Genomic DNA, 26,510 nt, shown 5'->3' on the forward strand with positions numbered 1-26,510 from the left:
AGTAACGTTGACCGCGGGTTTCATGGGATTAGCGATATCGATTTTCGGAAAATCTACCATAGACGATATCATTAATGCAAGCCCGGAGAATGCAAGATACTGGTATTTCGAAAGGGGGAGCTCGTATTCCCGTATCCAGTTCAGTTCAGTTCAGTTCCGACTGACCGCTGGGGGTAATTATCGTTCTTCGAAGAAAGCTCTCACGCTCAAACCCTTTCTCGTTCGCACTTGGTCACGTCACGCAGGCAGACACGTACATACGTATTACCTATATATATGTGTGTGTGTGTGTGTGTGAGTATGTGTATATATATATATATATATATATATATATATATATATATATATACGTAAGTCTTATATACGCGTAGCCTCTTAAGGTGGTCCTGCATCAGCCTTCCATCGACTCTCCATTGGCTCGAAGACTTCAGCAATAACCGGTAATAGTTTTGCAGAGATCTCTTCTTGCAGCTCCTAGGTATGCTCGAATCTCTCAGCTCCCTCCCTCCCTTCCCTCCTTTTCTATCGACTCTCCATCCGGACGTATAGGGGTGCTTCGTTTGACGTCGCGAAGAATAGAGATAGACAGGACCCTTTTAAAATATACTGCGTTACTCGGATACGGAGCATGGAATGAGGTCAACTGTGAAAGTAGGGTCACCATCAGACAAGATTGATTTTTCATTAGAATCGGTAACATTCTTAGCTTTTCATAGACGAGATTCTATGGATCGCGATATTTCGATCAATCAAGTTTAGGTATTCTTAATTATAGTATATAGATATATGGATATATATATCCATTTAACGTCAATGTAATTATCTACGTATGTGTGTATATATATTATTAAATTTTTTTACAATTACAATGGATGTAATTTAGTATGAATCACGAGCAACCGTTAAGTTTACAAAATTATTATACCTTATATATAAGGTGGGCGGTATTCGAAAGTCTTAGAGGATGATTGGATCATGACGTTTAAAATTCATGGGCTTGTTGACCTTAGAGTAGGTTCAAAGTACCTAAGAAGAGTATAATGATTACTGGTGTCAAGAAGACTGCGGAGGAAGAGAAAATGCATAACACTGGCGTGTGTTAATGCCACGAGCTACGCGACTAGGCATAATAATATCTAATGAATTGGATGGATCCTTAGTAACTTAGGTGGATTTTATTACTATGTTAGTCCACTTCGAAGGATCAAAATCTCTTATTGCATTCTTCTCATATTATTTTATATGAAAACTTTCTAGGAACGATAAGTTTTCAAACGATTTATATCGATCTTTTAAATAACCCATCACGAACAGTTTCTCTTGTAATAAGGTAAAATAAATGATCATTTTGAACAGGTCGGTAGCATAAATAAAACTTTATTTAAATTCACGGCTATAAAAATGAATAATGTTATAATAATAATAATTGTATGAATTGTTCTAACATATATACTCTAAAAATAAACGTAATTAGCGCTTATGAGAATCTGATGTATTGATAAATTTTGAACGAAAAAAATTCAACAAGAGATCCGGCAAAATACACTTTTGAACGTTATTAACTTGAACGAGACATAATATAACTAGGAATAATTTTGTTTCGACGAGAGAGAAAAAAAACGAAATGAAAAAAAAAAAAAAAACAACGAAAAGAAAAAAAAACCATCAAAACACCAAATATCATATATCAACGATTAACATCGTATTTTTTCTTCTTCTTTTTTCTTCCCCCCCCTCCCACGTTTTGGAACGTGGGTGCATTTGATTTAACTATCTTTTTTTTTTTTTTTGTTTTTTTTTTTATACACCTATAGTTCTTATAAACGAACTAATTTGGCAAATTCTTTTAGACATAATCTTGTAATCAAATTATTCGTTTCGATTTCGAAGAGGCGTTAATGATTTATGCGGCGAAGATGTAGGTGTGGTGTGACTACTTCTCGTAACTCCTATTACGTTTTCTTTCCCTTTAGTATGGGGACGTTTCTGTTGAGCTTTTAACTTCTCCCCTGCCTTTTGCTGATGTTCCAATTGCCTGGATTTAGTTTGCAATTCCTAAAAAAAATTCACCTGCTTATTGTGCAATTCCCTCAGAAGCATACATATATATATATATATATATATATATATATATATGTGTGTGTGTGTGTGTGTGTGTGTCTGTGTTTTGTGTATAATAAAACATTATGAGATAATAAAAATAAATAATAATGGTAGATCATAATATATAGTGGGCAAAACAAGATAGTAACACAAAATTATTCGTAATAGAAATATATTTATTTTATTGAACATATATACTTGATTTTTTGTTTATTCTTTTAATTATATAACTTTCATAACAAAATTTATATCATTGTATAAATAAATACTATAAGTATACAATAGAGACAAATAATTTAGAAACATTATGGGATCTTCATAATCGATAGAAAAAAAAAAAAAAGAAAAACAAAGAAAAAGAAAAAGAAAAAGAAAAAAGAGAGTAAACAAAAAAACATTTAATAAAATGTTCTTTTTTTTTTTTTTTTTTTTAAACAATATCAATAAAAAAAGGAAAAAAAGAAACGAGAAAAAAAAAAGATATCGATATCACAAAACAAATTTGAAAACATATGGTAATCGAAGTTACAAGTGATCGATTGAAAATACAACCAAATCCAGTAGAAACTAATCGCAAGGCCGACAATAATGAATAAACGCACCTGTTCCAATCGATAGATCTTTTCTTTCAGCTGTGAAACGTGCTTGATTCTTTGTTTGTGATTCTGATGGCCAACTATTTCGGCATATTTTTCATTTATATCTTCGTATTCCTTTTGAAGTCGATCATTACTTTCGGTTAATGTCTTAACTTCGCTACATTAAAAAATATGCATATGTATGTATATATATATATATATATATATTTAATATTAATTATTTGTAGTTTTTATTCTCATTGGAGAAATATTAATAATCATAATGATCTTACGTTTCAGCAGTTTCACGACGTGCTCTTTCCTCAGCTAATTCTTTTAAAAGCTTCTCTTCACGAGCATGCCATTGTTCTTTTTCCTTTTCAGCCAATATGTGCTTGTTCTAAAATGCAATTGATTATGGATTATTATCGTCAAATCAATAAGAGAATTAAATATATATATATATATATATACTTTTTAAATATAAATTGAATTATTACCTCGGCACATCTATCTCTTTCTTCAAGTGATATAACTTTCATGGAGAGTTCTTTTAACTGACAATTCGCCTAAAAGTATAACGATCTAAATTAGATATTTTCATTCCCTTTGGTATTATATATTTATATAATATATATCTAATCTTAATAGATATTTACTTTTTCAATGGCGAGTTTATGTTGCACCGATTGTACGGACATCAATGCAGTGGTTTCTTCGGAGATCTTTTTTTGATTATTTAATTGTTCATGAAGTTTACCACTTTCAACTTCTAATCGCGAAATTTCAATCATTTGCGCATCGTTTCTTTCCTCTAATCTTAATAACATATCTTCTGCGGCACAAAGAGAACCAGCCATTTCATCGAGCTGTTTCTTCATCTAAAATTAATAAATATAATTGTAATGTAAGTTAACGTTTTTTTTTTATGATATTAATTTATGGTATTATTTATGGTATTTTTATGATATTAATTTATATATATATAAGATATATAATACCTCTGCACTTTCGCTTGACTTCTTGTTTATTTCTTCTCGAAGTCGTGTAATTTCTTTCGCTGCTACTCGTTGAAGTTCATCAATTTTCATTTCGAAAACAGTCTTAATAGATTCAAACTCAGACAAACTACCAGCTTCGATTTGACTTACGAGTTGTCTCTCGGCATCTAATTGTTTCATAATATTGTGCACTTGGTCGTGTACCATTTGAGAATTATTACGCATAGAAGCAAGTAAATCTCGATGTTCGTGTATACAATCCTCGCCACGTTTTAATTCATCTTGAAGTCTTTCTACCTCAGCGTGACTCTGTGCTAAACGTTTTGAGAGTGCAGCAACCGATGCTTGATTTTCCGCCATAACTATTTCAAACCTATATAAACGATCACACACACACATACATACATATATATATATATATATATAAAATTTTAATAGGAAAAAAAAAGAAAATAAAGAAATATAAAATAATTTTTATTATCGCAATACCTCTTTCTTCTAGCTACCATTTCTGCAGCCTCCGCACGTATTTGATTTTTCAATGCTCTAAGCTCTGCTTTTTTCTCCGCCAGTTCTGTTTCCGCTCTGTCTAATCCGACCTGCAAGCTTTGACTAAAACTCTCCTGGAACAATATAATAGATATAGAATAATAAATAACACGAAGAGAATGAAGAAAAAGAATTAATGGGAAAAATTGATATATCAGAAATACCCGAGTTTCTGCGGTCAATTTCAATTCCTCGAGTATCGAGGAAAGTTTTGTAATTTCGGCATCTCTTTGGGCCAATTTATCGTCTAACGCAGCACGTTCGGTTTCTACTCTTTTCAAACATGCTTTATATTTTTCAATATTAAGACGCATTTCTTCTTCGATCGCAGCCGTGGCCTCTCTGATCATTGTATTTATCTATATATTATCATGACAAACTATTAATATGAAAAATCATTTTCATCTATGAAAATTAATAATCCAAACATCACAGCAAACCAAGACAAACGCATGCTAATAAATCATTAAATATTTTAATTTTATGGAAATCTCTTTTAAAAAGTTTTTTTTTTTACAAAAGGAAACAAAAAAAAAAGAAAAGAAAAAAATAAATAAATAAATCAAAAATATAAAAAAGAATGAGAAAATGAAAAAAAAAAAAAAAAAAAAAAAAAGAAAAGAGAAGAGAAATTGTAAAACAAAATACAAGGTCAGGTGATGTTTAGCGTTTTACGCACATGTGGTCCGCTTACTTTCGCGTCACATTCGGCGATTACTCTCTTTACTCTTTCTTCGCTTTCCGCACGACAAACTGCTATAGTTTCTCTAGTAACGGCTTCGGCATTTTCAACAATTTTATTTGTATGCTCCTTTATTCGTTTGGTTTCTTCCTCAATTGTTTGACTCGTTGCCTTTTGTAATTCAGCTATTTCTTTATCTCTCGCTATCGACAACTAAATGAAAAAATATTACAAATATCTTAATTATCCAAAAAAAAAAAAAAAAAAAAAAAAAAGAAAAAGAAGAAAAAAAAAGTATTTGATAAAACTAATTTGTCTATCCCATACATTTTCTATTTCATTCAAATAATCTTCCTTTGCCTCTTCCAATAACTGCTTTAATTCTGATTTTTCTTCGCTGTGTTGCTTTTGTAAAGCCTCTATCTCATTTTTATGTTCCTTCAAGACAAGCTCATGTTTCTGTTCTGCAATTTCTAATTCCTCATGAGCTTGCGTCAATCGTTGACTTACCTATAATCAGAAAAATATAATTCAATTAAAAATCTTAAACTACGAATGACTTAATAATCATTATTATCAATGAAATATTTACATCTCTGTAAAGCCTTTGAACGTCTTGTAATTCTTGTTGAAGAAATGAATTATTATCGGCCATATCATCTAAATTGGCTTGCAATACAATTACTGTCATTTTTGTTTGATCATATTGCAATTGAAGCTCTTTCTTTTCTTTAACAAAGGTATCTTTCAATGTATCCTTTTCTACATTATAATTTTTTACAAGATCATTCATTTGTCTCATGGAATCATCCAAAAGTTTGTCGTATTCCGCTCTTAATTCGTCCAGCTCACATTGAAGAGTAGACAATTGCCCTTGAAGTTCTAAAATCACGTCCTGCCTTTTCTCCAATTTATCTTCAAGATCACATTTATTGTCCGTTAAATCGCTTATATTTAACAGAAGCTGTGATCTTTCCTTTTCTAATAATTCAATTTGTATGTCACGTTCTTCCTCCAATGTTTTTAATTTGGACAATAATTCTTTATTTCTTGTCTCTAAATTTTGTACCTATTTAAAAGATATACATCTAATATTATTTCAATATAGTAATAATTTTGTTATTGTATAATTTCACATTAATTACCGCAATTCGATTTGTTTCTGTTATTTTAGACAATTCATTTTCTAAAAAAGAAATTTTCTCTAACAATTCGGCCACTCGTTTTCTTAATTCATTTTCAAGCGTTCTTCTAGCAGAAATTTCTTGTTCCTTTTCTCTCGACATATCCAACAATTTAGAACGGAGCTCGTCTGCTTCAGCTTGATGCCTTTCATCGTGATTATCTAAAACTTCCTGTTGTAATTTAGCCTGAAAGCAGAATAGTTTTGCCAAATTAAGCTGTAAAAAGGTGAGACATAAACTTAAACAAAAAAGAAAAAAAAAAAAAGAAAAAAGAAAAGAAAAAAAAAAGAAGTGGAGTAAAAAAGCAACAAAAAATTATTATTCGCTTACCATAGTTTCTATATCTTTCCTGTGTTGTTCTTCAACTTCAACTTGTTTCTTATGTAAATCCTCTATTTGCACTTCAAGTTTACACATTTCTTCCTTAATCTCTTCAATATGTTTCTCATGTTCCTGTATAGTTTTATCTTTATTCGTACATTCAACTTGTAATTCCAACAACTGATCCGCATAATTATAATGTCCTTTATTAATAGTTTTATTTTTAGTCTGGTTCATGGATTTCAATTTTTCCTTTGGATAATTTGGATTTATTGATTTGACGATAACACTTCTTCTTGGACATTGTGGCTATAAATGAAAGAAAAATTTCCATATATCAATTAAAACATATAATCTAACTTATCGTATATTTAATATAATTTTTAATCTATCAAATAATTAATTATATCTCTCTTTAATAAATTAATCCTCTCACAGTTAAAAATCTGTCGTGTGGTTGATTTCCAGTGCTCTTGCTTGAAACGGTTAAGCTTGAATCGGTACCATTACTAATTACACTTTTATTATCCTGAAATCTTTCTGTTTTTTCAATAATATATCCTTTGATTTTCTGGTCGAACTTTGGATCATATGCACCGGGTGGTGGGACCTCACCTAGAAAAATTTCATAAATAATAAAGCTTTAAAATAATTTTTATATCACAAATTAACAAGTAACAAGTAATATATAACATAGATAAGACAAGTAACAAGTAACATATAGATAACTTATATGATAATACTTAAATGATATCCGTATCATCAGTAAATATACTTTAATGAAAGAAAATGCATATTAAAGGTGAGATTATTGTAGCTCGTTGCGTTCACTAAGGGTCAATCCTATTCTTTCAAACGAATACGCGCGAGAAAACTAAGGTTGGAGGGTGGAATCAAAGGGGGATTTCCTTCTGATGCATCTTTAAAAGGTGAGGGGTGGGGAGAAGAAGAAACTCGAAATAGGAGACAGCTGTGTGTGTCTGTATTTGAGAGACATGTAGACCCATGAAGAAGGTACCAGGTGTAACCTTCGACCAGCCCTTCTTGTCGTTGCGATAAAATGTCCTCTTTTGTCGTTACCTACACCCCCCTCCCATTTCTATCCCCTCGCCCCACCCCTTCACTACCACCACCTCCTCTTTCTCCTCCTCCTCGGCCCTTCACCTCTTCAAAAACATTTAAAGATTAAAATGTTTCACGGAACGATCGTGCGCAATTGTTACAACTTGCAATATGATGCAAATTGCAAGGATGCATTTTTTTTTTTTTTAACTGATACTAACTTCTTTCTCTTTATGGCGTAAAAACTATAGGCTAGATGGACTTTCGTATAACAATATTTTACTAGTAAAAAAGTTACAAAAAAAGCACACACACGCACACGCACACGCAATATTTCGAAATTAAAGTATATACGAATAATTAATTATACAACGATACGAGCCTGATATTCATTTTAATACGATTGTAACGATGTTTAGGCATTAAAGTCGTCAATCGTTAAAATAAATTTTAATGACTTCAGTTTTGTTGTTAAATTGATAAAAATAAAAAAAGAAAGAAGAATAAGAAAAGTCAGTTTGAAAGGAAAAGAAAAGAAAAGAAAAGAAAAAAAAAAAAAAAGAAAAATGAATCAATAAAAGAGCATTACGAGAACTCGGGACAATTTTCCCGCCAGAATGTAGCTTCTCACTACCATATATATAATTTTCTAAAATTGATGCACATTCATTGATACGATATGATCGTTATCATTGTTCCAAATGGCGATACGATTTTGTTGTTTTTTTTTTTTTTCTTTTTTTTTTAATTTTCTTCGAAATCATTAAACATGGTAAACGGTTAATATTAAGAACTTACTTGCAAGTTCATTGAACCGTTGAATTCTAGCTTTTGAGAACGACATATCGTTATATATGAAATATATTCAATAAAATCTAAGGAAAATATCCTTAAAAAGGATATGCGCGTTTAAACACCAATGTTTATATCAGAAATAAACACTGTTATTAATTATTACAAACACTGCACGTTCCACCATGAGCACGTCCATCCCCCTTGAAAACTATGGCTTATATGAAGTTGCATGAATCTTACACAAGCGTTCTTCTCTCAACGTTTCTTTACGCGGGTCTGTTCACCGGTTTTTCTTCGTTTGAAATGACGGTTACGTAAAGACGCTATTGACCAATCAACGACAAGACATTCAATCGTCGTCGAATCAGCGACTAAACGTGACGTACATATTAACAGTGATGTATGCATATGATTTATCGCCACGAGCATTGTCATACACATACAATTTATCCTGTTAGATTTTTCTTTTTTTTTTCCCCCCCTTTTTTTTTCTTTTTTCTTTTCTGTTCTTTTTTTTTTTTTTTTTTTTTTTTTTTTTTCATAATATTAATCGTAAATATTGAAACAATAATTTTTTTCTTCCAATAAAATCTACATTGTATTGTTTATTATCGAAAAAGTTATTTAAAGTGTCATCAAAGTAAAATTTTTCCGCGATATAACAACGTGTCTCGAATTATTGAATAATATATAGAATGATATTCGTATAAATGAATTCGTTTCTTTTTTCTCTCTTTTCTTTCAACATTTTGTGCGCATTAAATCTTTATAAAGGATACGTTATATTCTCGTTTAATATTGTAATAATGTAATAAATTTTTGTTGTAGAGAAATTGTAGATATCAAGTGCCACGTAGTAATGTTCAGACCAATCGGCATTTGCAGCATGTTATATGTACAGTTATTCCATTAGCGTACTCCGATAGAGATAGCTGTTACTGCTTTTTCTGATAGATTATCTTGCCAAAATCTATTAAAATGAAGTCGAAATATTATATTACATTCCTGGGGATTGTGCTCATAAGTTTATCTTATGTTAGCTGTCAATATAGAACGAAAAATGTGAGAATTTAGAAAATAATTTCGTCGATAAGTTCAAAGAAATTGTGCTATTTTGAAATGTCAGATTAATGTCATGCCTCAAAATTTATTTCAATTTATTGTGGAATTTCAATGAAATTTCTTTTATATTTATTAATTTTCTATTAAAATTTAATTAATCGTTTTACTCTGATCATAATTAAAAAGATAAATTAAGTGATTGTATGGACTAATAATGTATCCTCTTTCTAACCTCTAAGCAGATCAATTTACATATATTTTCTAGAGTCAAAGTTCCTCGTTAGCCGAACGTGTACAACAGTTAACAGAAATGGCCATTAGGAGACCAGTAATTAAATTTAACGGAGCAAAATTTAAGGAGTTTGTTAAAAATACTCCAAGAAATTATTCTGTTATAGTAATGTTCACTGCTATGGCACCGCAAAGGCAGTGTCAAATTTGCAGGTAAGAAAAATAATAATAAGTTTGTTAATGATTTCTTTTAATTATATATACATATATATATATATATATATGTTTTCAGACATGCAAATGACGAATTCACAATAGTTGCAAATTCATTCCGATATTCTCAATCTTATTCGAATAAGTTGTTTTTTGCATCTGTAGATTTCGATGAAGGATCAGACGTTTTTCAAATGGTATTAAATACAAATATACATGCAATAATCAGTTTGTGAATATGAAATATAAGAATGACAAAATATAAAGACACAAAACTATCCTTTTTTTTTTTTTTTTTTTTTAGATGAGATTGAATACTGCTCCGGTATATATACATTTTCCAGCAAAAGGTAAACCAAAACCAGCTGATACTATGGATATACAAAGAGTTGGTTTTGCCGCAGAAGCAATAGCAAAGTGGATATCAGAACGTACCGATATTCAGGTAAATATTTCTTATGAGCTTGTGTAATAAAACATTTATTGATAATAATTATTTCTTATAGATAAACATATTCAGGCCACCAAACTACTCTGGCACAGTAACTTTGATAATGTTCTCAGTTCTGATTGGAGTATTCCTATATGTTAGACGTAATAATTTAGATTTAATTTATAATAAAACAATTTGGGCTCTTGGTGCATTAGTAAGCTTATTTTATTTTTCTTTACTTTTATTAATATAAACGATTCGTTTTATTAAAATTGATCTTCTTATAGTTTTTCACTCTTACAATGATATCGGGACAAATGTGGAATCATATCAGAGGACCTCCATTTATTCACAAATCAGCTAATGGAAATATGGCATATATCCATGGGTCATCCCAAGGTCAATTCGTATTAGAAACTTATATTGTTATGGTTTTAAGTATCCTTTTAATTTAATAAACATAATAAGTTAATTGTTAAGTATATGTAATATACCTTAACAAAAGTAATAAGATGGAGCAGTGGTATTAGGAATGATTCTAATGACCGAAGCTGCTACAAGGAAAGGTGATGTTAAAAAACGAAGAATATTTGCTGTGATAGGCTTTGGATTAGTTGCTATTTTCTTTAGTCTACTTTTATCCATATTCAAGAACAAGGCTCAAGGGTATCCATACAGGTTTGTCAAGATACACACATTTATTATATATATTTACATACAATCTACATTTGTTTTACCATTAATTTTGTTCTGTTTTGCAAATAGCTATATTACATTCTCTTGGAGTATGATAGTATATGTTTGTATAATCTAGAAAGATACTATCATACTCCATGTTATGTATTTGAAAGTATTTACTTTAAATCCCCTTCCAGTGAAGATTAATTGGTCTGTTACAGATTGCTGTTTAAATGAATAGATATTTTACAGAAAAATAAGGTTTGTATAAGTCCCATTTTTGTGAGAATTTTTATCTTGCCATGATCTCATTGGCCTCACAAATGCATATTATGGTACACGAGTTATAGTGATGATAAAGAAATGATACATAATTTATTGTTGAATTTTTGCACACGTTTGAAGGCTAAAAAGTTGTTACAAAAGAATGATGTATCTTAGCCTAATCAACCTTTCTATAAATGTTGTACGATAATTATCAAGTTCATACATTTTTTATGTAAAGTAAAATATGTTAATATATGACTATTAATAGTCATACAAATTTTTTAAACAAAAGATAATCAGAATAAAAAATTACTTATTTACAGAGTTTGATATAAAAAATTACTGGAAATTTAAAACTGCCTTTAAACTGAAATTTATCTGCTTAAATTATATCATTTATGAGTTCTTCCAAATCTATACAGGTAAAGTAAAAAGAGAAAAAACAAACCATTATGAACGATTGAGGCAGAAGTTGAATCAACAATAAAAAGAATTTATGTAAATAACACATGTAAGGATACTGATTGTATTCAAAAGATAAATGTAATTAAAACTTTTTGGTTTTTATTTTGAGACAATTCTTCAAAATATTTTGATACCATCTGTGAATCCTTGAAGTATAAACAACAAAAAAAAAAACAAAAAAAGAGAACAACTATCCTACTATAATTAACTAAATATCCTATCATAAATAACTAAACTATAACGTAAATAAATAGATTATACGTCGATAGACATACTTGATGTATATTACTATCGAATGAAATTATTGCATATACTATTAAAATTGAAATAGATTTATTTTTTAGTTTCGAGTTTCATAGTTCGATATTAGATCACGTGGCGCTAGTGTCTTATTAATTTCATATGAATGCTGATCAGTAATATTAGTAATATACAAATAAGTGATAAATAAAACTAAATCTTAATTCTTTTGTTTCCCCCCCCCCCCCTACGAGATTTATTTACACGACTATTGTATGTCAAAATTTGAATTACTCCTGTTATCTATCGTGTTTTTATTAGAGTTAGGGAATTTTTATAAAATATAACCAGACATATAGAAATGTTCATTAGCTATATCGTAGTAATCTTTTGTCGATTTAAAACCCACACTGTGTAAAGATTATCTTTCATTATTGGAAAAGGGTAGAAACAGGGAGTGGAAAGGAGAGGGGGTTGAATTCATTTGCAACAATGAAATATCTTTGTATGTTTAGTAATTAATTAGCGGATGCATTTAATTAATTCTAACGAACGGATGGTAGAAGATTGTATTTAAATTATGTGCTATCATTATCGCTTTTTCTCTAGACGTAGTTTCCGGTTTAAATCAAGAGTCCCGTCTAAAAGCATTAGCGTTAAGTCGTTATCTGTGGTCGATACTTATCGCGTCAACTATATACATACATGCCTTCCTCATTCTTAACCGCGAATGTGCGGAAAATTTTTTTTAGTTGTTTATACAGAGTATACTGGGCAAATATTAATTTTTAATAGCTTACTAAATGTTGCAACGGAATAGTGACATTACTATAATTATTTTGTTTTATCCTATACGACCTTGGAAATAAATGCAAATATAATGCCTTTAGCGAATCTGACGGTTCCTTGGACTGAACAACATGTAAATGAAAAGGTAAGATAATTCATTGATTTTATTATTTAATAAATTGTTAAACGTATTTTAATTCAATTTCAATATTACCTTACATCGATTATATAGGATGATTTTAGAAAATATTTATTTTTATATAACAACAATATATATATATATATATATTTTACATATATATATATATATATATATATATATTTTACATATTATATATATATATATATGTATATTTAAATAACAAGCTGTGTCAACGATATAATTTTTGTTTGTTTAGCAGGGATTGGAAATTTTGTCAGATGAGAACCAGGAAGAAACAATGATTACTCAAGAAAACCTTATTGAGTCTCGCTCAAATGGGTGTTCCGAGTCGCATGAAATTGAGGTTCGTGAGGTGGTTCGAGATGGACACGAAAAAGCTGATCCGTCTCACTTTGAACTATTAAAAGTACTTGGTCAAGGCTCTTTTGGCAAGGTATAAAGTTAAACTTTTATCTGTCTATTTTATTTTATTTTATTTTTTTTATTATTTCTCTTCATTTCTTTCTGTAATTGATTACAAACACACACATATATATATATATATATATATATATATATATATATATATATGCATTCGTTTAGGTATTTTTAGTACGGAAAGTTGTGGGAAAGGATAACGGCACACTATATGCTATGAAGGTTCTTAAAAAGGCGACTTTGAAAGGTATCTTTTTTTATAATTAAAAAATTAATATTTCCTTCATTATTGTTCGGTCTAATTGTTATATCATGGTACCTTAGTCAGAGACAGAGTAAGAACAAAAATGGAAAGAAATATATTGGTGGATGTGGAGCATCCATTCATTGTTCGACTACACTATGCATTCCAGACAGAGGGCAAACTGTACTTGATCTTAGACTTCCTAAAGGGTGGTGATCTTTTTACAAGACTATCCAAAGAGGTTATTGAACAAGCTAACTAGATACAACTTGTATGATTACTTTTCATTCAATTTTCATTTTCTATCAATGAATATTTTTTTTTTGTGATTGCACAATTTATTCAATTTGTATATATGCACATAATAATGACAAATATTTAATATATCTTGATTGATAACAACTATCGTATATGTACTCTTTAATACTATGTCTTTTTCATTGAAATTGAAATTGTTACTATTCTAGAAATAAATTTACAGGTCATGTTCACGGAAGAGGATGTAAAATTTTATCTTGCTGAACTTGCACTTGCATTGGATCATATACATAAACTTGGTATAATATATCGCGATTTAAAACCGGAAAAGTTTGTATTTCATTAAAGTAAATTGATATAACATTTAGAAAAATATCATTTCATTTATTTCTTATTTTATTTTTTCTGGCAGCATTTTATTGGACACTGAAGGACATATCTCTTTAACTGATTTTGGATTAAGTAAACAATCATTGGATAATTCTAAAGCATATTCATTTTGTGGTACAATCGAATATATGGCACCGGAGATAGTTAATCGAAAAGGGCATTCTTATGCTGCGGATTGGTGGAGTTTTGGTATACTTTTGGTGAGTTATTAAAAAAGTTTTTTTAGAAAACATTTTAATTCATTTATATCTTATCTTTTCAATAAATAATAATTTGCAGTTTGAGATGTTGACGGGTGCACTTCCATTCCAAGGTGCGAATAGAAAAGAAACTATGACACAAATATTAAAAGCAAAGCTTATCATGCCTTCTAATATCTCATTGGAAGCCCGTGCATTATTACGAGTATTATTCAAAAGAAATCCAGCAAATAGACTTGGGTCTGGTAATGTCTAAATATTTATTTTCAATTTTCTAATGAAAGTATATTTATATCTTGTGCGAATATTTTATTTGATTTGTTTTCATACATTCACTTAGGTAGTGTAGAAGAAATAAAAAACCATATCTTTTTTGGAACCATTGATTGGGATGCTCTTTATAGGAAAGAGATAAGACCGCCTTTTAAGCCAGCTGTTAGTCAAGAAGATGATGCATTTTATTTTGATAGTGAATTTACGTGTAAAACACCTAAAGGTAATAATGTACAATTTTCTGTTTTCCTTTTTTTTTTTTATCCTCTTTATGTTAATGTTTGAAATCGTTGATTAGCTGAAAGAATTGGCCAAGTATATATTTTGTATTTGAAAAGATATTATTATTATTTTTAGATTCTCCTGCTGTACCTCCTAGCGCAAATGCTCATGAATTATTTCGTGGCTTTAGCTTTGTTGCACCTTGTTTATTAGAAGATCATACAAAAACTCCAGAGTACAAAAACTGTGATAGTATTAGTAATACTTTCCCAGCTTATGTCAATCCTATTTTAGTAACCGATGAATATGAATTTAAGCAGGAGATAGGTAAAGGAACTTATAGTACCGTTTACCTTGCAGTTCATAAGGCAACTAAAACTGAGTATGCTATTAAGGTAATTTATATGCATGTATAAATATATAATGAGAAATTTTTATATTTTATAATTATTAAATTTTATATTTATTATATGTAATTAAGATTGGTCGTAAAATAGGTGATTGAAAAAGCAAAACGGGATCCTTCGGAAGAAATAGAAATATTGTTACGATACGGAAGGCATCCACATATCGTATCTCTAAGGACCGTTCATGAAGACGATAGACGAATTTATCTTGTATTAGAATTATTGCGAGGTGGTGAACTTCTTGATCGATTGTTACAAAGACGTAATTTTACAGAAAGAGAAGCTGCCGAGGTGATATACACAATTACCAGTGTAGTTCATTATTTACATGAAAATGGAGTAAGTATATATACCGTTTTATAATTAATTATTTCTATTGATAATAAATATTTATAATATAAATTTTAAATGTTTCAGGTAGTTCATCGTGATTTGAAACCATCAAATATATTGTTTTCAAAACCTGGTGGCGATCCAAGTACATTATGTATATGTGATCTTGGCTTTGCTAAACAATTACGTGCAGAAAATGGTTTATTAATGACACCATGTTATACGGCCAATTTTGTTGCACCTGAAGTATTAAAACGGCAAGGATATGATACAGCTTGTGATATTTGGTCTTTAGGTGTTTTATTATATATTATGTTAGCCGGGTATGAAACTGATTGTTTTGGAAATATTTATCACGTAATAATAATGCACAAAATCAAATGTATTATTATTTAATTATTTTGTTGCAGATACACCCCTTTCCGAAACAGTCCAGGAGATAGTGCAACCGATATACTTGATCATATTGGACCTGGATATATAGATGTAGAAAGTGGAGTCTGGTGTCAAATATCAATGGAAGCCAAAGAATTGGTGAAGAGAATGTTACACGTTGATCCTAATCGTAGGCCTACAGCAGCTTTAATTTTAAAATATCCTTGGGTTGCAAATCGTCATCACCTTCCACAAAAAATGTTACCTGATATTAGTACAGATCCACATAGTTTAAAGGTATTTTTTTTTCTTTTTTTCTTCTTATTTTTTTTTATTTCTTTTTTTTATTTTTTTTTTTTTTTTTTTTAATCAAAAATCTTTATATTGATATTTATTACTGTGCGATCGTTCTTAATTTTATTTTATATATTAAAATTTTACAGATGGCCGTTGCAGCAACATACAAAGCTATGTCAAATAGTCCAAGATTACCTCATATTGGGCCTGTTGTTTTGTCAGAATTAGCCCGTCGTAGAACACAAGGTAAACCAGGTCCTACAGAAATTTAAGATTAAATTTTAAGATACGTTGAAAAAAAATAATAAAAGAAAAAAAAAAGAAGAAAAAAGAAGAAAGAAAAAATAAAAAAAAAAAAAAAAGAACATGAAAGAAGAGAGAAAGGAAGGAATTAAAAATATCTAAAAGAATCTTAAAAGGGCAAATTTTGACATGTACAAGCGAGATAATTTAAAGTACAAGAAGGAAGAAGCTAAATGTTTCTATTGGCACTATCACTGTTATTATTCAATTAATTATGTACAAAATGTGTGAGAAGCGTTTACTACAAATCAGTGACAGTGAACTTAATGTGATACTTATTTATACTTTTCATTTTCATTTAGTACCTCTGCGTACTTTTATGTACGTATATATTGCCATACATAGACATTTAAAAATGATCTAATATTAATGCCTAAATCTTTAAGTTTTAGTCAAAGATTCCTATATTCTTAAAAAAAAAAAACAAAAAAAAAACCCCCTTTTTAAATATATTTCCTACGTCGATCTTGCTAAATAAGACTATATAAGTCTATAAGTGAATGTAAATCTAAATATAACAGAAGATTATATTTTATTGATATGAATGTAGTATTATTCGTGCAATGTTGAAATATAATTAGGTATATAATGATCTATTATAAATTAAAATTTTCTTTATGAGCTTTAAACACTTCTATAGTAATAGAGAAAATTATTCATTTACAGTCTCTTATCAGCTTTAATACTATGTAAAATATTTCAATATTAATAAAATTATCCCAGAAATATTCAACATCTATTGAAATCAATATTTTACGATTATATACGTATGTATATATTTATTAACATATATGAAATGCTAATGTTTGAATAATTAAAATTAATTAATATCGTAGGACTGTTTAAATTTAAATTGTAAATTTGAAATATATTTTAGGTGATAATTATTTTCGTTCGTTCAAACGGTGACCTTTTTTCTTTTTTTTTTTTTTTTTTTTTTTTTTTTAATTCTGTGATTAATCCTTTATTTATATTTCATAAATAGAACATATATAAGAATATATGTGAATTGAGTAAAATAAAAGATGTCACGTAGGATTTGGCTCCTAAACAATGATAAACAATAAAAGTATACATAGGATAAATAAGAATGAGAACCTAAGTGACTTTGACATTTCTTATGTCAGTCTACTCTCCGATTCCGTCGAGTAAGCATCGTTAGCTGTATCTATTATGCAAAAATATATATATATAAATTATAATTTTCAAAAGCAATATAAACGTATTATAATAAATCTATATTATTACCAGTCCAATATGTATCATATCTACATATATAAAAGATAACAAAGTATTGTTACATATTTATAGACGATTATAAATTTGCTTTTGACCAAATGGTTTGTCCTGTTCTTCGCTTTCTCATTCAAATATTCAATAAAAATTATTTTCTTTTTAACGTGTCTTACGAGCAAAATATACTCTTGTTTGAATATCAATTTATTATATTACGTATACGTCATATATCGTTTAATTATATTATGGTAGTACACATATAAACTTTATATCAATTAAATAAATTTAAAATAAATTTTTTTTTCTTTTTTTTTTTTTTTTTTCTATTGCCTCTTCGACATCCTTCCTGCGTTTGTTAATGAATAAATATATTTTTTAATTATAATTATTTATATATCTTCATAGATTTACTCGCACGATTTGAACAGAAAACTGATTTACCGACGTTAAAAACTAGGTCGGTTAAGAAGGAAAAATAATGTTACGTATGATGGGTAGTTAAATGAAATCTGGTGCTGTGCTGTGCGTGCGTGCGTGCGTGCTGTGTGCGCACGTGTGTGTGTGTGTGTGTGTGTGTGTGTGTGTGTGTAAGTATACATCAATTATAATATATTTTTATATATAGTTATTTTTTTATTTATTTGAAATCGATCATTTTTGATAATAAAAATATACATCGACTTTTTTTTTTCTTTTTTTTTTTTTATGGAAGATTAAAAATCTTTCTAATAATTAATTGTTACGTTTACATATGTATATATATGAGCGATTCAAAAGTTCTTAGATGATTTAAAATATCAATCCGATTTTTTTTTCGATACTTTTTAGAATAATAATAATTTTTCTTTCAGATTATAAAACAAACAAGTAGAAAAGAATTTTTATCCGATCTATCGTATTACACGTTTTATTTATATTTTTTAATTATATACTTATAAAATCATTAATTAAGTAAAATAATTTTTCTACGAATACATTTTTCATTTAATTCTATGCATTTTCATTGACGAATATATAAAATTCGTTCAGTCAATTTTTCATCAATAACTTTTCATCGTTTCTTCATTCGGATATTTCTCTCTTTTCTTTTTTTTTTTTTTAACGAACGTCGTTAAGGAAAAATTTTCCAATGTTGTAGTTTCTTATTCAAATATGAATGGAATTAACGTGTAAACGGCAAAAGGGTAATTACCAGTTATAACAGCGAACGAGTATAACGTTGACTTTAAATTGGAAGATTGGTATGTTCTTGTAAAGGAAACTATATATCCTTACAGTCAGTACAACGTAATAAATTGAGATATACGTTTTTATCTTTTGTAATATGTCATTAACCAGTCGTAAAAATTAGAGAAAAAAGAAAAAAGAAAAAAAAAAAAAGATGAAGAATGTCTCTTTCTCTCTCTCTCCCTCTCTCTCACTCTCTTTCTCTTTCTCTCTCTCACACACACTCTCTTTTTTTTCGTATCTCTTTTTCTTCGTTCTATTTGTCCTTTTTTTCTTTCTCTCATAAAATCGAAGGTACAACATATACGTATACGTCAAAGCAGTCAAAGCCTCGTTTGCTTTCATGTGTTCAAAACGGTTATGTTAGATAAACGAGTGATAATCCTCAATTAACGCTCCATACGAGATACGAGACTGGATTTCCTATGGACGAATAAGTGTCGTGTAAGAGGCATTATCGGGCAATATATATATATAGCTCATCATAAATTATAAATTTCTTTTTATTTATATCCTCAGAGTTTTAACGTAAGATATATAGATAAAATAATCTATCATAGTAAGTCATTCTATGTTAATTTACATGTCATCGTTATCTTCATCGTCATTATTTTCAGTATCGTCATCGTTGACATTTTCCAACGAGTATCAAACCGTCGAACCATCAAAGGTGGATTTTGATAAAAGAAGAAGAAAAAAAGAAACATATCGAAAGATTTAATTAACATCATCTATGTATTTGTAACATATTTTTATCGACACATTCGATCGTTATCTGCTTTTAATTATTCGACAATCTATCAATGAATAAAATAGAAATTGAATTGAAATTCGATTAAATGAAAGAAATTCTTAGTGTGAAAAATAACATGTTAAAAGTTTAAGGAAATTTTCGATATATATATATATATATATATATATATATATATATATATATATATATCATATATGTATGTGTGTGTGTGTATGAAAAATAAATAGAGTGAGACAGAAAGAAAATGTAAAGGCATTCATATTAATTATTTCACAATGAATTTATAATACATTAATCTCGATTTGTTTCGCTATTTGTAGATTTATAAATGATATAGTGTGTGTGTATAGTATAGTATCGTATATAGTATAGTATCGTATAGTGTGTGTGTGTGTGCGTGACAAAATTTCGATATACATATGTATGTGTAGAAAAATTTGTGTAAATTATTTAAAAAAGAATTTTTCTTTTATTATTAATTATAAATTTTTATAAAATTAAGAAAAATTTCGATAAAGATGTATGAAAGAGAGAAAGAGTGAGACAGAGGTAGAAATAGAGAGATAGAGATAAAGTGAGAGAGAAAGAGAGAGAGAGAGAAAGAGAGAGAGAGAGAAAGAGAGAGAGAGAGAGAGAGAAAGAGAGTGAGAGAGAGAGAAAGAGCGTAGGCGTAATTCAGGACAACGTGTTATCTATATTTCAGAGTTCTCCCCACTCCTAGAGTTAGTTATGTCATTGGTGACGTAGAATGGACCCAGCCTCCGAGGCCGGTATTGATTTCGTGACGTCACTAACACACGGATATCCCATGCACAACAAGCAAACGTTTCGAGATTATGTTCCTTCAGATCACGTATATACAACTCTGCCTTCTATTTATGTTAATATTTTCACGATTTTTTATTCTTTAATAATATCAATAAATTCGACAAAATAAAACGATTTATTTTCGATTAATAATTTTATATATTTCATTTAGAATTTATTCATTAATCTTAATCCTAATCGCGTTCAATTAATTTTCCTATTTCCTTTCTTTTTCATTTTTCATTTTAGCGAGACTATTGATCAATCAGAATCAATATTTTAAATTATTTAAAATAATTATTGACATTAAATAGAGATTAATATATTTAGGAGAAAGAAAGAGAGAGAGAGAGAGAGAGAATGAAAGAGATTAAATATAAATATATGTATATTAATATTAATAATTATTAAATTAACTAATCGTATAATATTTAATCTATTTTGTTATATTTATTATTTCGATGTTCTTTCGATTACACAGATGAAAAAAAAATCTCATATTTAATAATGTCAGTAATGTTATTTATAAATAAGAATGATATTTAAGGAGTTATCTTAGGATAACACGAGGTATTACATGTATATATATATATATATATATATATATATATATATATATATATATATATATATATATATACATTTATAAGTACATACATATATACATATATACATACGTACATTCATACATACATATATACATTTATACATTCATACATACATTTATACATTCATACGTACATAACCTTGACCTCAGATGACAATAGTTGAACGGCCGGCGAATGATGGAAATGTTGCTAATTATCTAATATCCTGCGTTAGCGACATATTCTCTTTCTCTCTCTTTATCTTTTTATCTCTTTCATTCTCCTTCTCGATCTAGTCCATAAGTAAATCACTCGGAGAAAACCTCTCGAACGTTCCATTTGTTCGAAGAAATGTTATAAAGTATAAAAAAAAACGCTATTGTTGATACATACGATTCATAATGAGTAAAAATAGAAGAAGGAAAAAAAAGAAAAAAAGAAAAGAAAATTCAGATTATTATCGACACATAAAACAACTATCCACATTATCATAATTTTCTATGAGAAACATTTTTTCGTTTACATTATCAATTACAAAGTGATTAGAAATTGAAGAGAAGATAATGATCGAAAGAGTAATACGTCTCAATGTAATTAATTTATCATTCATTGATTATTGTAATCATAATTTGTAATCTTATTATATTTTGCAATGAGGAATAATCCTATCGTCTACACGATCGATTCATGGTGAATAAAAATTGAAAATCAATCAATAATAATTATCGACAAAATTCCTTTCGATTAATTCTATAATTTTTATAATAATTTGTTTATCTATTCACACTCTATCTATTCACACTTCCATACACACACGTACACACACACACACACACACTCTCTCTCTCTCTCTCTCTCTCTCTCTCTTTCATTGATTATTGTAACAAAAGTACTTTTATTATCATCATTTTTAAAAAAGATCTAATTTATATTTTTTGTTTTCAATTCAATTTTTACTCATACCAATCATCGAATGAATAGGAAAATAATTATTTAATTTCATAATAAAGACCTTGTGCAATTCCGTATTAATTTATTTGATTCCAAGATATGTCATGCGGGTATATACGGACTCAAAGAAAAGGGATATTCCGGTTACGTCTAAGCCAGTGTGTCGCAAGTGAAACCTCAACTGGTCTATCATGTGATCTATTTGTCTATCCGTTTGTCTATTTAATCAGAACAATCATCAAATAACATAAATCTTTTTTACGTTTTTATATTTTAACATTTTCTAATTCGCGATATAAATTTCGAAATAAGTTTTCATCGTTAACGCTTTTAACATAAATGATTTAGACACAACTTTTTACTAAAATTTTTTGCTTTCTATATTAAAAAAAATATTGAAATTTAATCCTTTTTTTCTTTTCTTTTTTTTTTTCTTTTTGATTGATTGTTGTTAATATCTCTATCAAGTGAACGAATCGTTCATTAGTTCTGTCTATTCGGACAGAACGTTTTCAACGGTTCTTCTAATTACGAATTTTCAACAATTTTTTTCTCAAATTTTTTAACTTAATTTCTTTTCTTTTCTTTTTTTTCTCTCCCTTTTGTTGCTACATTTATCGTACGACGAAATCCTTTGAAGAATTTTGAAGTAAATAAGAAGAGCATTTCATCAGCCCTTCCTTTCTGTTAATTTCTAAAGAAGGAACCGTACACCTGGCGAAGATTTCAAGGGGGACGAAAACCGATGTCTACGTTTCTCTCTCTTTCTTTCTTCTCTTTTCTTTCTTTCTTTCTTTCTTTTTTTTTTTTTATGCGTGTATATCTTCGCATGCTTCTTTATTCTGCGTCCCTCTTTTCGCTTTTAACCAATAGAAATCCTGCATGGATTCAATTCCAGGTGTACGTTTTCGCATCCTTTATATTATTCAACGAACTCCGAAGCAAAATTTTGGCAATGACTATAAGTAAAAATATGTGTGTTGCAGTTTAAAAAATATTTTAATACATATCAATTATTTTCCCGATCTATTAGTCAATTATAAAATTATTTTTCGACGACAGATGAAAAATATATTTATATTATTTCTCATATTATTATTAATATCTTGTCAATATTTTCTAAAGAAATATTTTTAAATTTATATTTAATTTATATAAAATGAAATTATAATAAGAAATTAAATGATTAAAATTAGATATGACACAGATAAAAATAATTCTAAATTTTAATCAAATTATTAAAATATTTATAAATATAATTAATATATGACATATGGACAAATTTAAAATATTAATTGTAATTAATTGTAATTTGTTAAAGTATTAATTTGTAATTAATAATAAATATTAATTATTATATTAATCATACGTCTATCTAGAAGCTGGTTAATAATTGTATCATAAATTTAACGTTTAAATTACGAAGGAAATATGATATCTACTCTATTAAAGACGTTAAATCATTGATATACGACAATAATCAAGAAGCAAGTAGAGAAACTGAAGTTGTGAAGAGACATATAAAGAGACAAAGAGAGAGAGAGAGAGAGAGAGAGAGAGAGAGAGAGAGAGAGAGAGAGAGAGAGAGAACGAATGAGTAATTTAATTATGCAAGTTTCAAACAATATCTCTGTACACAAACGATAGCGTCGTTAAAAATTTCTGATTATTTTTCATCGTTTCAATTAAAAATTGTTGATATTACCTTAAAATTAATATTTATTTAACGAAATAATATTAAAAAAAATTTTTGCTAAATACAAATATAAAAAATTATGTATGAAATTCGATTATTCTCGAAGAGGTTTGTATAAATTTTTTCTTTTTATTATTTTTTTTTTTTTTTTCAAAAATTTATTGATCTTACATATATTACGATGATCTATATTTTTCAATCAGATTTTATATTTAGAAAAATAAAAAATGATCTAACATAATGTTTATCATTCGAGTATGGAAATCATTAGAAAATATGAAAAATCTTTGATAGATAAGAAATTGTCGGAATCATTGCCACGTTTTATTCCTTTATGGAAGCTTAGAATATATTAGAAAGGCGATTGTTACGAAAAATAGTTTTATTTAGTCGCTTTTTTTAAAGAAAATCTATCTATCTATCTATCTATCTATCTATCTATCTATCTATCTAATTAGAAATACAATTCAATAAAATACAATTAGAAATACAATGTACATATCTTTATGTACATAGATACATGTATATGTTCTTCGTTCTATATTTACCGATTGTTATCTTTCTTTAAAGAGCTATATAACTTTGAATGTTCCTTCAAATTTCTATCTAAATTGTATGTATAAAAAAATGTTAAAAAAGAATGAACATAATTTTCCTTTTTTCGTTTGATAGATAAAAATCAAAAATTATGTTTTATTTTAACGACGAATTTTTAAGTATCGTTTTATTTCAAGAATAATCTCTCCTATTATGTTACGAATACATACATACATACATATATATATATATATATATATATATATATATATATATGTACACATAAATATACATATAAATCAGTCGGCGATAACGAAAATGTAATGAGATAGTATAGTTTTGAGATATTTATTAGCTTACTCGCAAGTTAAAATTATTTCAAAATCATTGCTTTTTATAATGAAGACAATATACATTCAGAAATGTGAAAAATATATTTATTCTTGAAAAGATCTTTAAATATTTGGAAAAAGTAAATATCTTTTTTTTATATAATTAAAAAATTTTAATATATTAAATAAATAATCAAATAGTATTTAACAAATAAAAAAGCAAATATATTTATTTTTTATAAAAATAATTCTTTCGTGTAATTTAAAAAATTTTAATAATAACTCGTGAGAAAAAAAAAATATATATATATATATATATATATGTCTCCTAATATATATAATGATTTAAACTACTTTCATAATCGTCGCGATTCACATATACATATATATATAGAATTTAGTTTTATTTCATTGATTACGATTGCGGGAAAGTACCGCACGCATCTCACTGATGTTTTTCAATGTTTTTAACGACGAATCAATCCACGTGGAACTGACGATAAAGGAAACTTGAACTGAGATTATTTTTTTCTTTTTTTTTTCGTTGATTTATAACGATGCTACGAAGTTATAGAAGAAGCCGAGAAGAAATGTTCTTAGAAACGTGATACACTTATACGAAGGCAATCAATGAAACATAATTTACACGTTTGAAATTTATAGATGATGTTAAAATTATTGAGAGAGAGAGAGAGAGAGAGAGAGAGCGAGAGATAATGATTATTTCAATATAATAATATGTATTATAAAGAAATTTGGGATATAAATATCAGAAAGAGAAAAATTTATATAAACAACTGAATTATATATTTATATGATAGAGAATGTCGTAATGCGTCTTGATAAATAATGCGATAAAATTTCGACGTTAAACATTTTTATCAAATATTCCAAATGGACATTTTTATTGATTGATAAATCTAAATGTTAAAAAAAAAAGAAAAAAAAAAGAAACAATTCTAATTCTTAACATCTTATCAATAGAAATTTTTACGAAAATTAACGATGCAAAACGATTATGTTGATCGATCGATATGTCTATTGTTAATTCTGATCACGTAAAAAAGATATTCTCAATTCGTAGCACATTAATAAAAACATAATTTTATGTCATTATTTCGGTATACATACACATATATGAGAAATAAGATCGAAGAGATATTAAAGTAAAAAAAAAGAACAAGAGAAAAGAAAAGAGAAAGAAAAGAAAACAAACAAAGAAAAATAATAATAAATAATAATAAATAAATTAATGATCATACGATTTTTACATCTTACGTAAAGCATAGTAATATTGTATATGTAATAACAAATAAATTTGACAACGTATCATTAAACTTGCATTAAAGAAATATATGATTAAAGATTAACGTAAATAATATTTTCTTTTGATAGGATCGATAACGAAACTGGTTACGTCTATCTTCTCACTCGTAAATCGCATGACTGAGAGTAACGATGTATGTATATAATGATCTATACCACAGGATCTCCTTCTTTCTCCTTCTTTCTTTCTCTCTTTCTTTCTCTCTCTCTCTCTCTCTCTCTCTCTCTGTTTCTCTTTCTCTCTGTCTGTCTCTCTCTTTCTCACTCTTTCTCTCGATAACGAAACAGGACACTTTTATCACCTTTTCCGTAGTTTTACAATCGAATGGTAATAACAATATGTGTATATAACGATTTTGTATTTCACAAGGTCAAAAACAAAGAGCGAGAGTGAGAAAGAGAGAGAGAGATACAATAACTTTCCTTAGAAAATAAAAATCAATAAACGATCGTCGAAAGATTGATAGATATTAATTCAATATCATTGGACATATACAATCTCAACTAGCATTATATATTACG

At 28.0% G+C, this 26,510-nt stretch overlaps 4 protein-coding genes across 10 annotated transcripts in view; 3 read left to right on the forward strand and 1 right to left on the reverse strand.

Annotated features, from left to right (window-relative positions):
- Positions 1-1,357: 1,357 nt before the first annotated feature.
- LOC124433080 (hyaluronan mediated motility receptor-like) lies at positions 1,358-8,499 on the reverse strand. 5 transcript variants are annotated; one of them, XM_046982638.1, is made up of 15 exons: positions 8,279-8,499; positions 6,855-7,033; positions 6,428-6,727; positions 6,059-6,283; positions 5,506-5,982; positions 5,241-5,423; positions 4,911-5,126; positions 4,396-4,590; positions 4,172-4,305; positions 3,683-4,055; positions 3,341-3,562; positions 3,182-3,250; positions 2,975-3,081; positions 2,706-2,859; positions 1,358-2,055 (listed from the first exon to the last, which is right to left on the reverse strand). In XM_046982638.1, the coding sequence occupies exons 1-15, from the start codon at positions 8,322-8,324 to the stop codon at positions 1,870-1,872; spliced, it is 3,066 nt and encodes a 1,021-aa protein (XP_046838594.1). In that variant the 5' UTR covers positions 8,325-8,499; the 3' UTR covers positions 1,358-1,869. The 5 variants fall into 5 exon arrangements, with proteins under 5 accessions (XP_046838594.1, XP_046838595.1, XP_046838598.1 ...); XM_046982639.1 differs by having other exon boundaries at positions 4,926-5,126; positions 8,279-8,498; XM_046982642.1 differs by lacking the exon at positions 8,279-8,499 and adding an exon at positions 7,194-7,525.
- A 532-nt stretch (positions 8,500-9,031) lies between these two features.
- On the forward strand, positions 9,032-11,726 carry LOC124433082 (tumor suppressor candidate 3). 2 transcript variants are annotated; one of them, XM_046982647.1, is made up of 9 exons: positions 9,032-9,337; positions 9,603-9,781; positions 9,861-9,978; positions 10,086-10,226; positions 10,288-10,428; positions 10,502-10,652; positions 10,727-10,892; positions 11,114-11,153; positions 11,483-11,726. In XM_046982647.1, the coding sequence occupies exons 1-8, from the start codon at positions 9,254-9,256 to the stop codon at positions 11,127-11,129; spliced, it is 996 nt and encodes a 331-aa protein (XP_046838603.1). In that variant the 5' UTR covers positions 9,032-9,253; the 3' UTR covers positions 11,130-11,153; positions 11,483-11,726. The 2 variants fall into 2 exon arrangements, with proteins under 2 accessions (XP_046838603.1, XP_046838602.1); XM_046982646.1 differs by lacking the exon at positions 11,483-11,726 and having other exon boundaries at positions 9,034-9,337; positions 11,114-11,158.
- Positions 11,727-12,306: 580 nt separating this feature from the next.
- LOC124433081 (ribosomal protein S6 kinase 2 beta) lies at positions 12,307-17,263 on the forward strand. Of its 2 annotated transcripts, none has more exons than XM_046982644.1 (13): positions 12,307-12,798; positions 13,052-13,249; positions 13,399-13,480; positions 13,558-13,718; positions 13,959-14,065; positions 14,148-14,325; positions 14,405-14,570; positions 14,666-14,821; positions 14,956-15,215; positions 15,318-15,566; positions 15,645-15,883; positions 15,971-16,232; positions 16,379-17,263. In XM_046982644.1, exons 1-13 carry the CDS (start codon positions 12,745-12,747, stop codon positions 16,502-16,504), a joined length of 2,238 nt encoding a protein of 745 aa, XP_046838600.1. In that variant the 5' UTR covers positions 12,307-12,744; the 3' UTR covers positions 16,505-17,263. The 2 variants fall into 2 exon arrangements, with proteins under 2 accessions (XP_046838600.1, XP_046838601.1); XM_046982645.1 differs by having other exon boundaries at positions 13,055-13,249.
- Positions 17,264-18,334: 1,071 nt separating this feature from the next.
- Positions 18,335-26,510, forward strand: part of LOC124422097 (large neutral amino acids transporter small subunit 1) — a 39,012-nt gene continuing 30,836 nt past the window's right edge. The window contains exon 1 of the mRNA XM_046958084.1: positions 18,335-18,356. The gene's annotated coding sequence lies outside the window, so the exon portion shown is untranslated. The remainder of the gene's footprint in view (positions 18,357-26,510) is intronic.

Source organism: Vespa crabro, chromosome 2 (assembly GCF_910589235.1).
Source record: "Vespa crabro chromosome 2, iyVesCrab1.2, whole genome shotgun sequence".
NCBI lineage: Eukaryota > Metazoa > Arthropoda > Insecta > Hymenoptera > Vespidae > Vespa > Vespa crabro.

Excerpts from the sequence above, each read along its gene's own strand:
- LOC124433082 (XM_046982647.1), top strand. The coding sequence starts at position 9,254 with ATGAAGTCGAAATATTATATTACATTCCTGGGGATTGTGCTCATAAGT. Across the intron at positions 9,338-9,602 it reads GTCAATATAGAACGAAAAAT|AGTCAAAGTTCCTCGTTAGC; the intron begins GTGAGAATTTAG and ends TATATTTTCTAG. Across the intron at positions 9,979-10,085 it reads GATCAGACGTTTTTCAAATG|ATGAGATTGAATACTGCTCC; the intron begins GTATTAAATACA and ends TTTTTTTTTTAG.
- LOC124433080 (XM_046982638.1), bottom strand. The coding sequence starts at position 8,324 with ATGTCGTTCTCAAAAGCTAGAATTCAACGGTTCAATGAACTTGCAA. Across the intron at positions 4,591-4,910 it reads CGAAAGTAAGCGGACCACAT|ATAAATACAATGATCAGAGA; the intron begins GTGCGTAAAACG and ends GATAATATATAG. Across the intron at positions 3,251-3,340 it reads ATAAACTCGCCATTGAAAAA|GCGAATTGTCAGTTAAAAGA; the intron begins GTAAATATCTAT and ends TTATACTTTTAG.
- LOC124433081 (XM_046982644.1), top strand. The coding sequence starts at position 12,745 with ATGCCTTTAGCGAATCTGACGGTTCCTTGGACTGAACAACATGTAAAT. Across the intron at positions 14,571-14,665 it reads AGCAAATAGACTTGGGTCTG|GTAGTGTAGAAGAAATAAAA; the intron begins GTAATGTCTAAA and ends ACATTCACTTAG. Across the intron at positions 15,884-15,970 it reads TTATATATTATGTTAGCCGG|ATACACCCCTTTCCGAAACA; the intron begins GTATGAAACTGA and ends ATTTTGTTGCAG.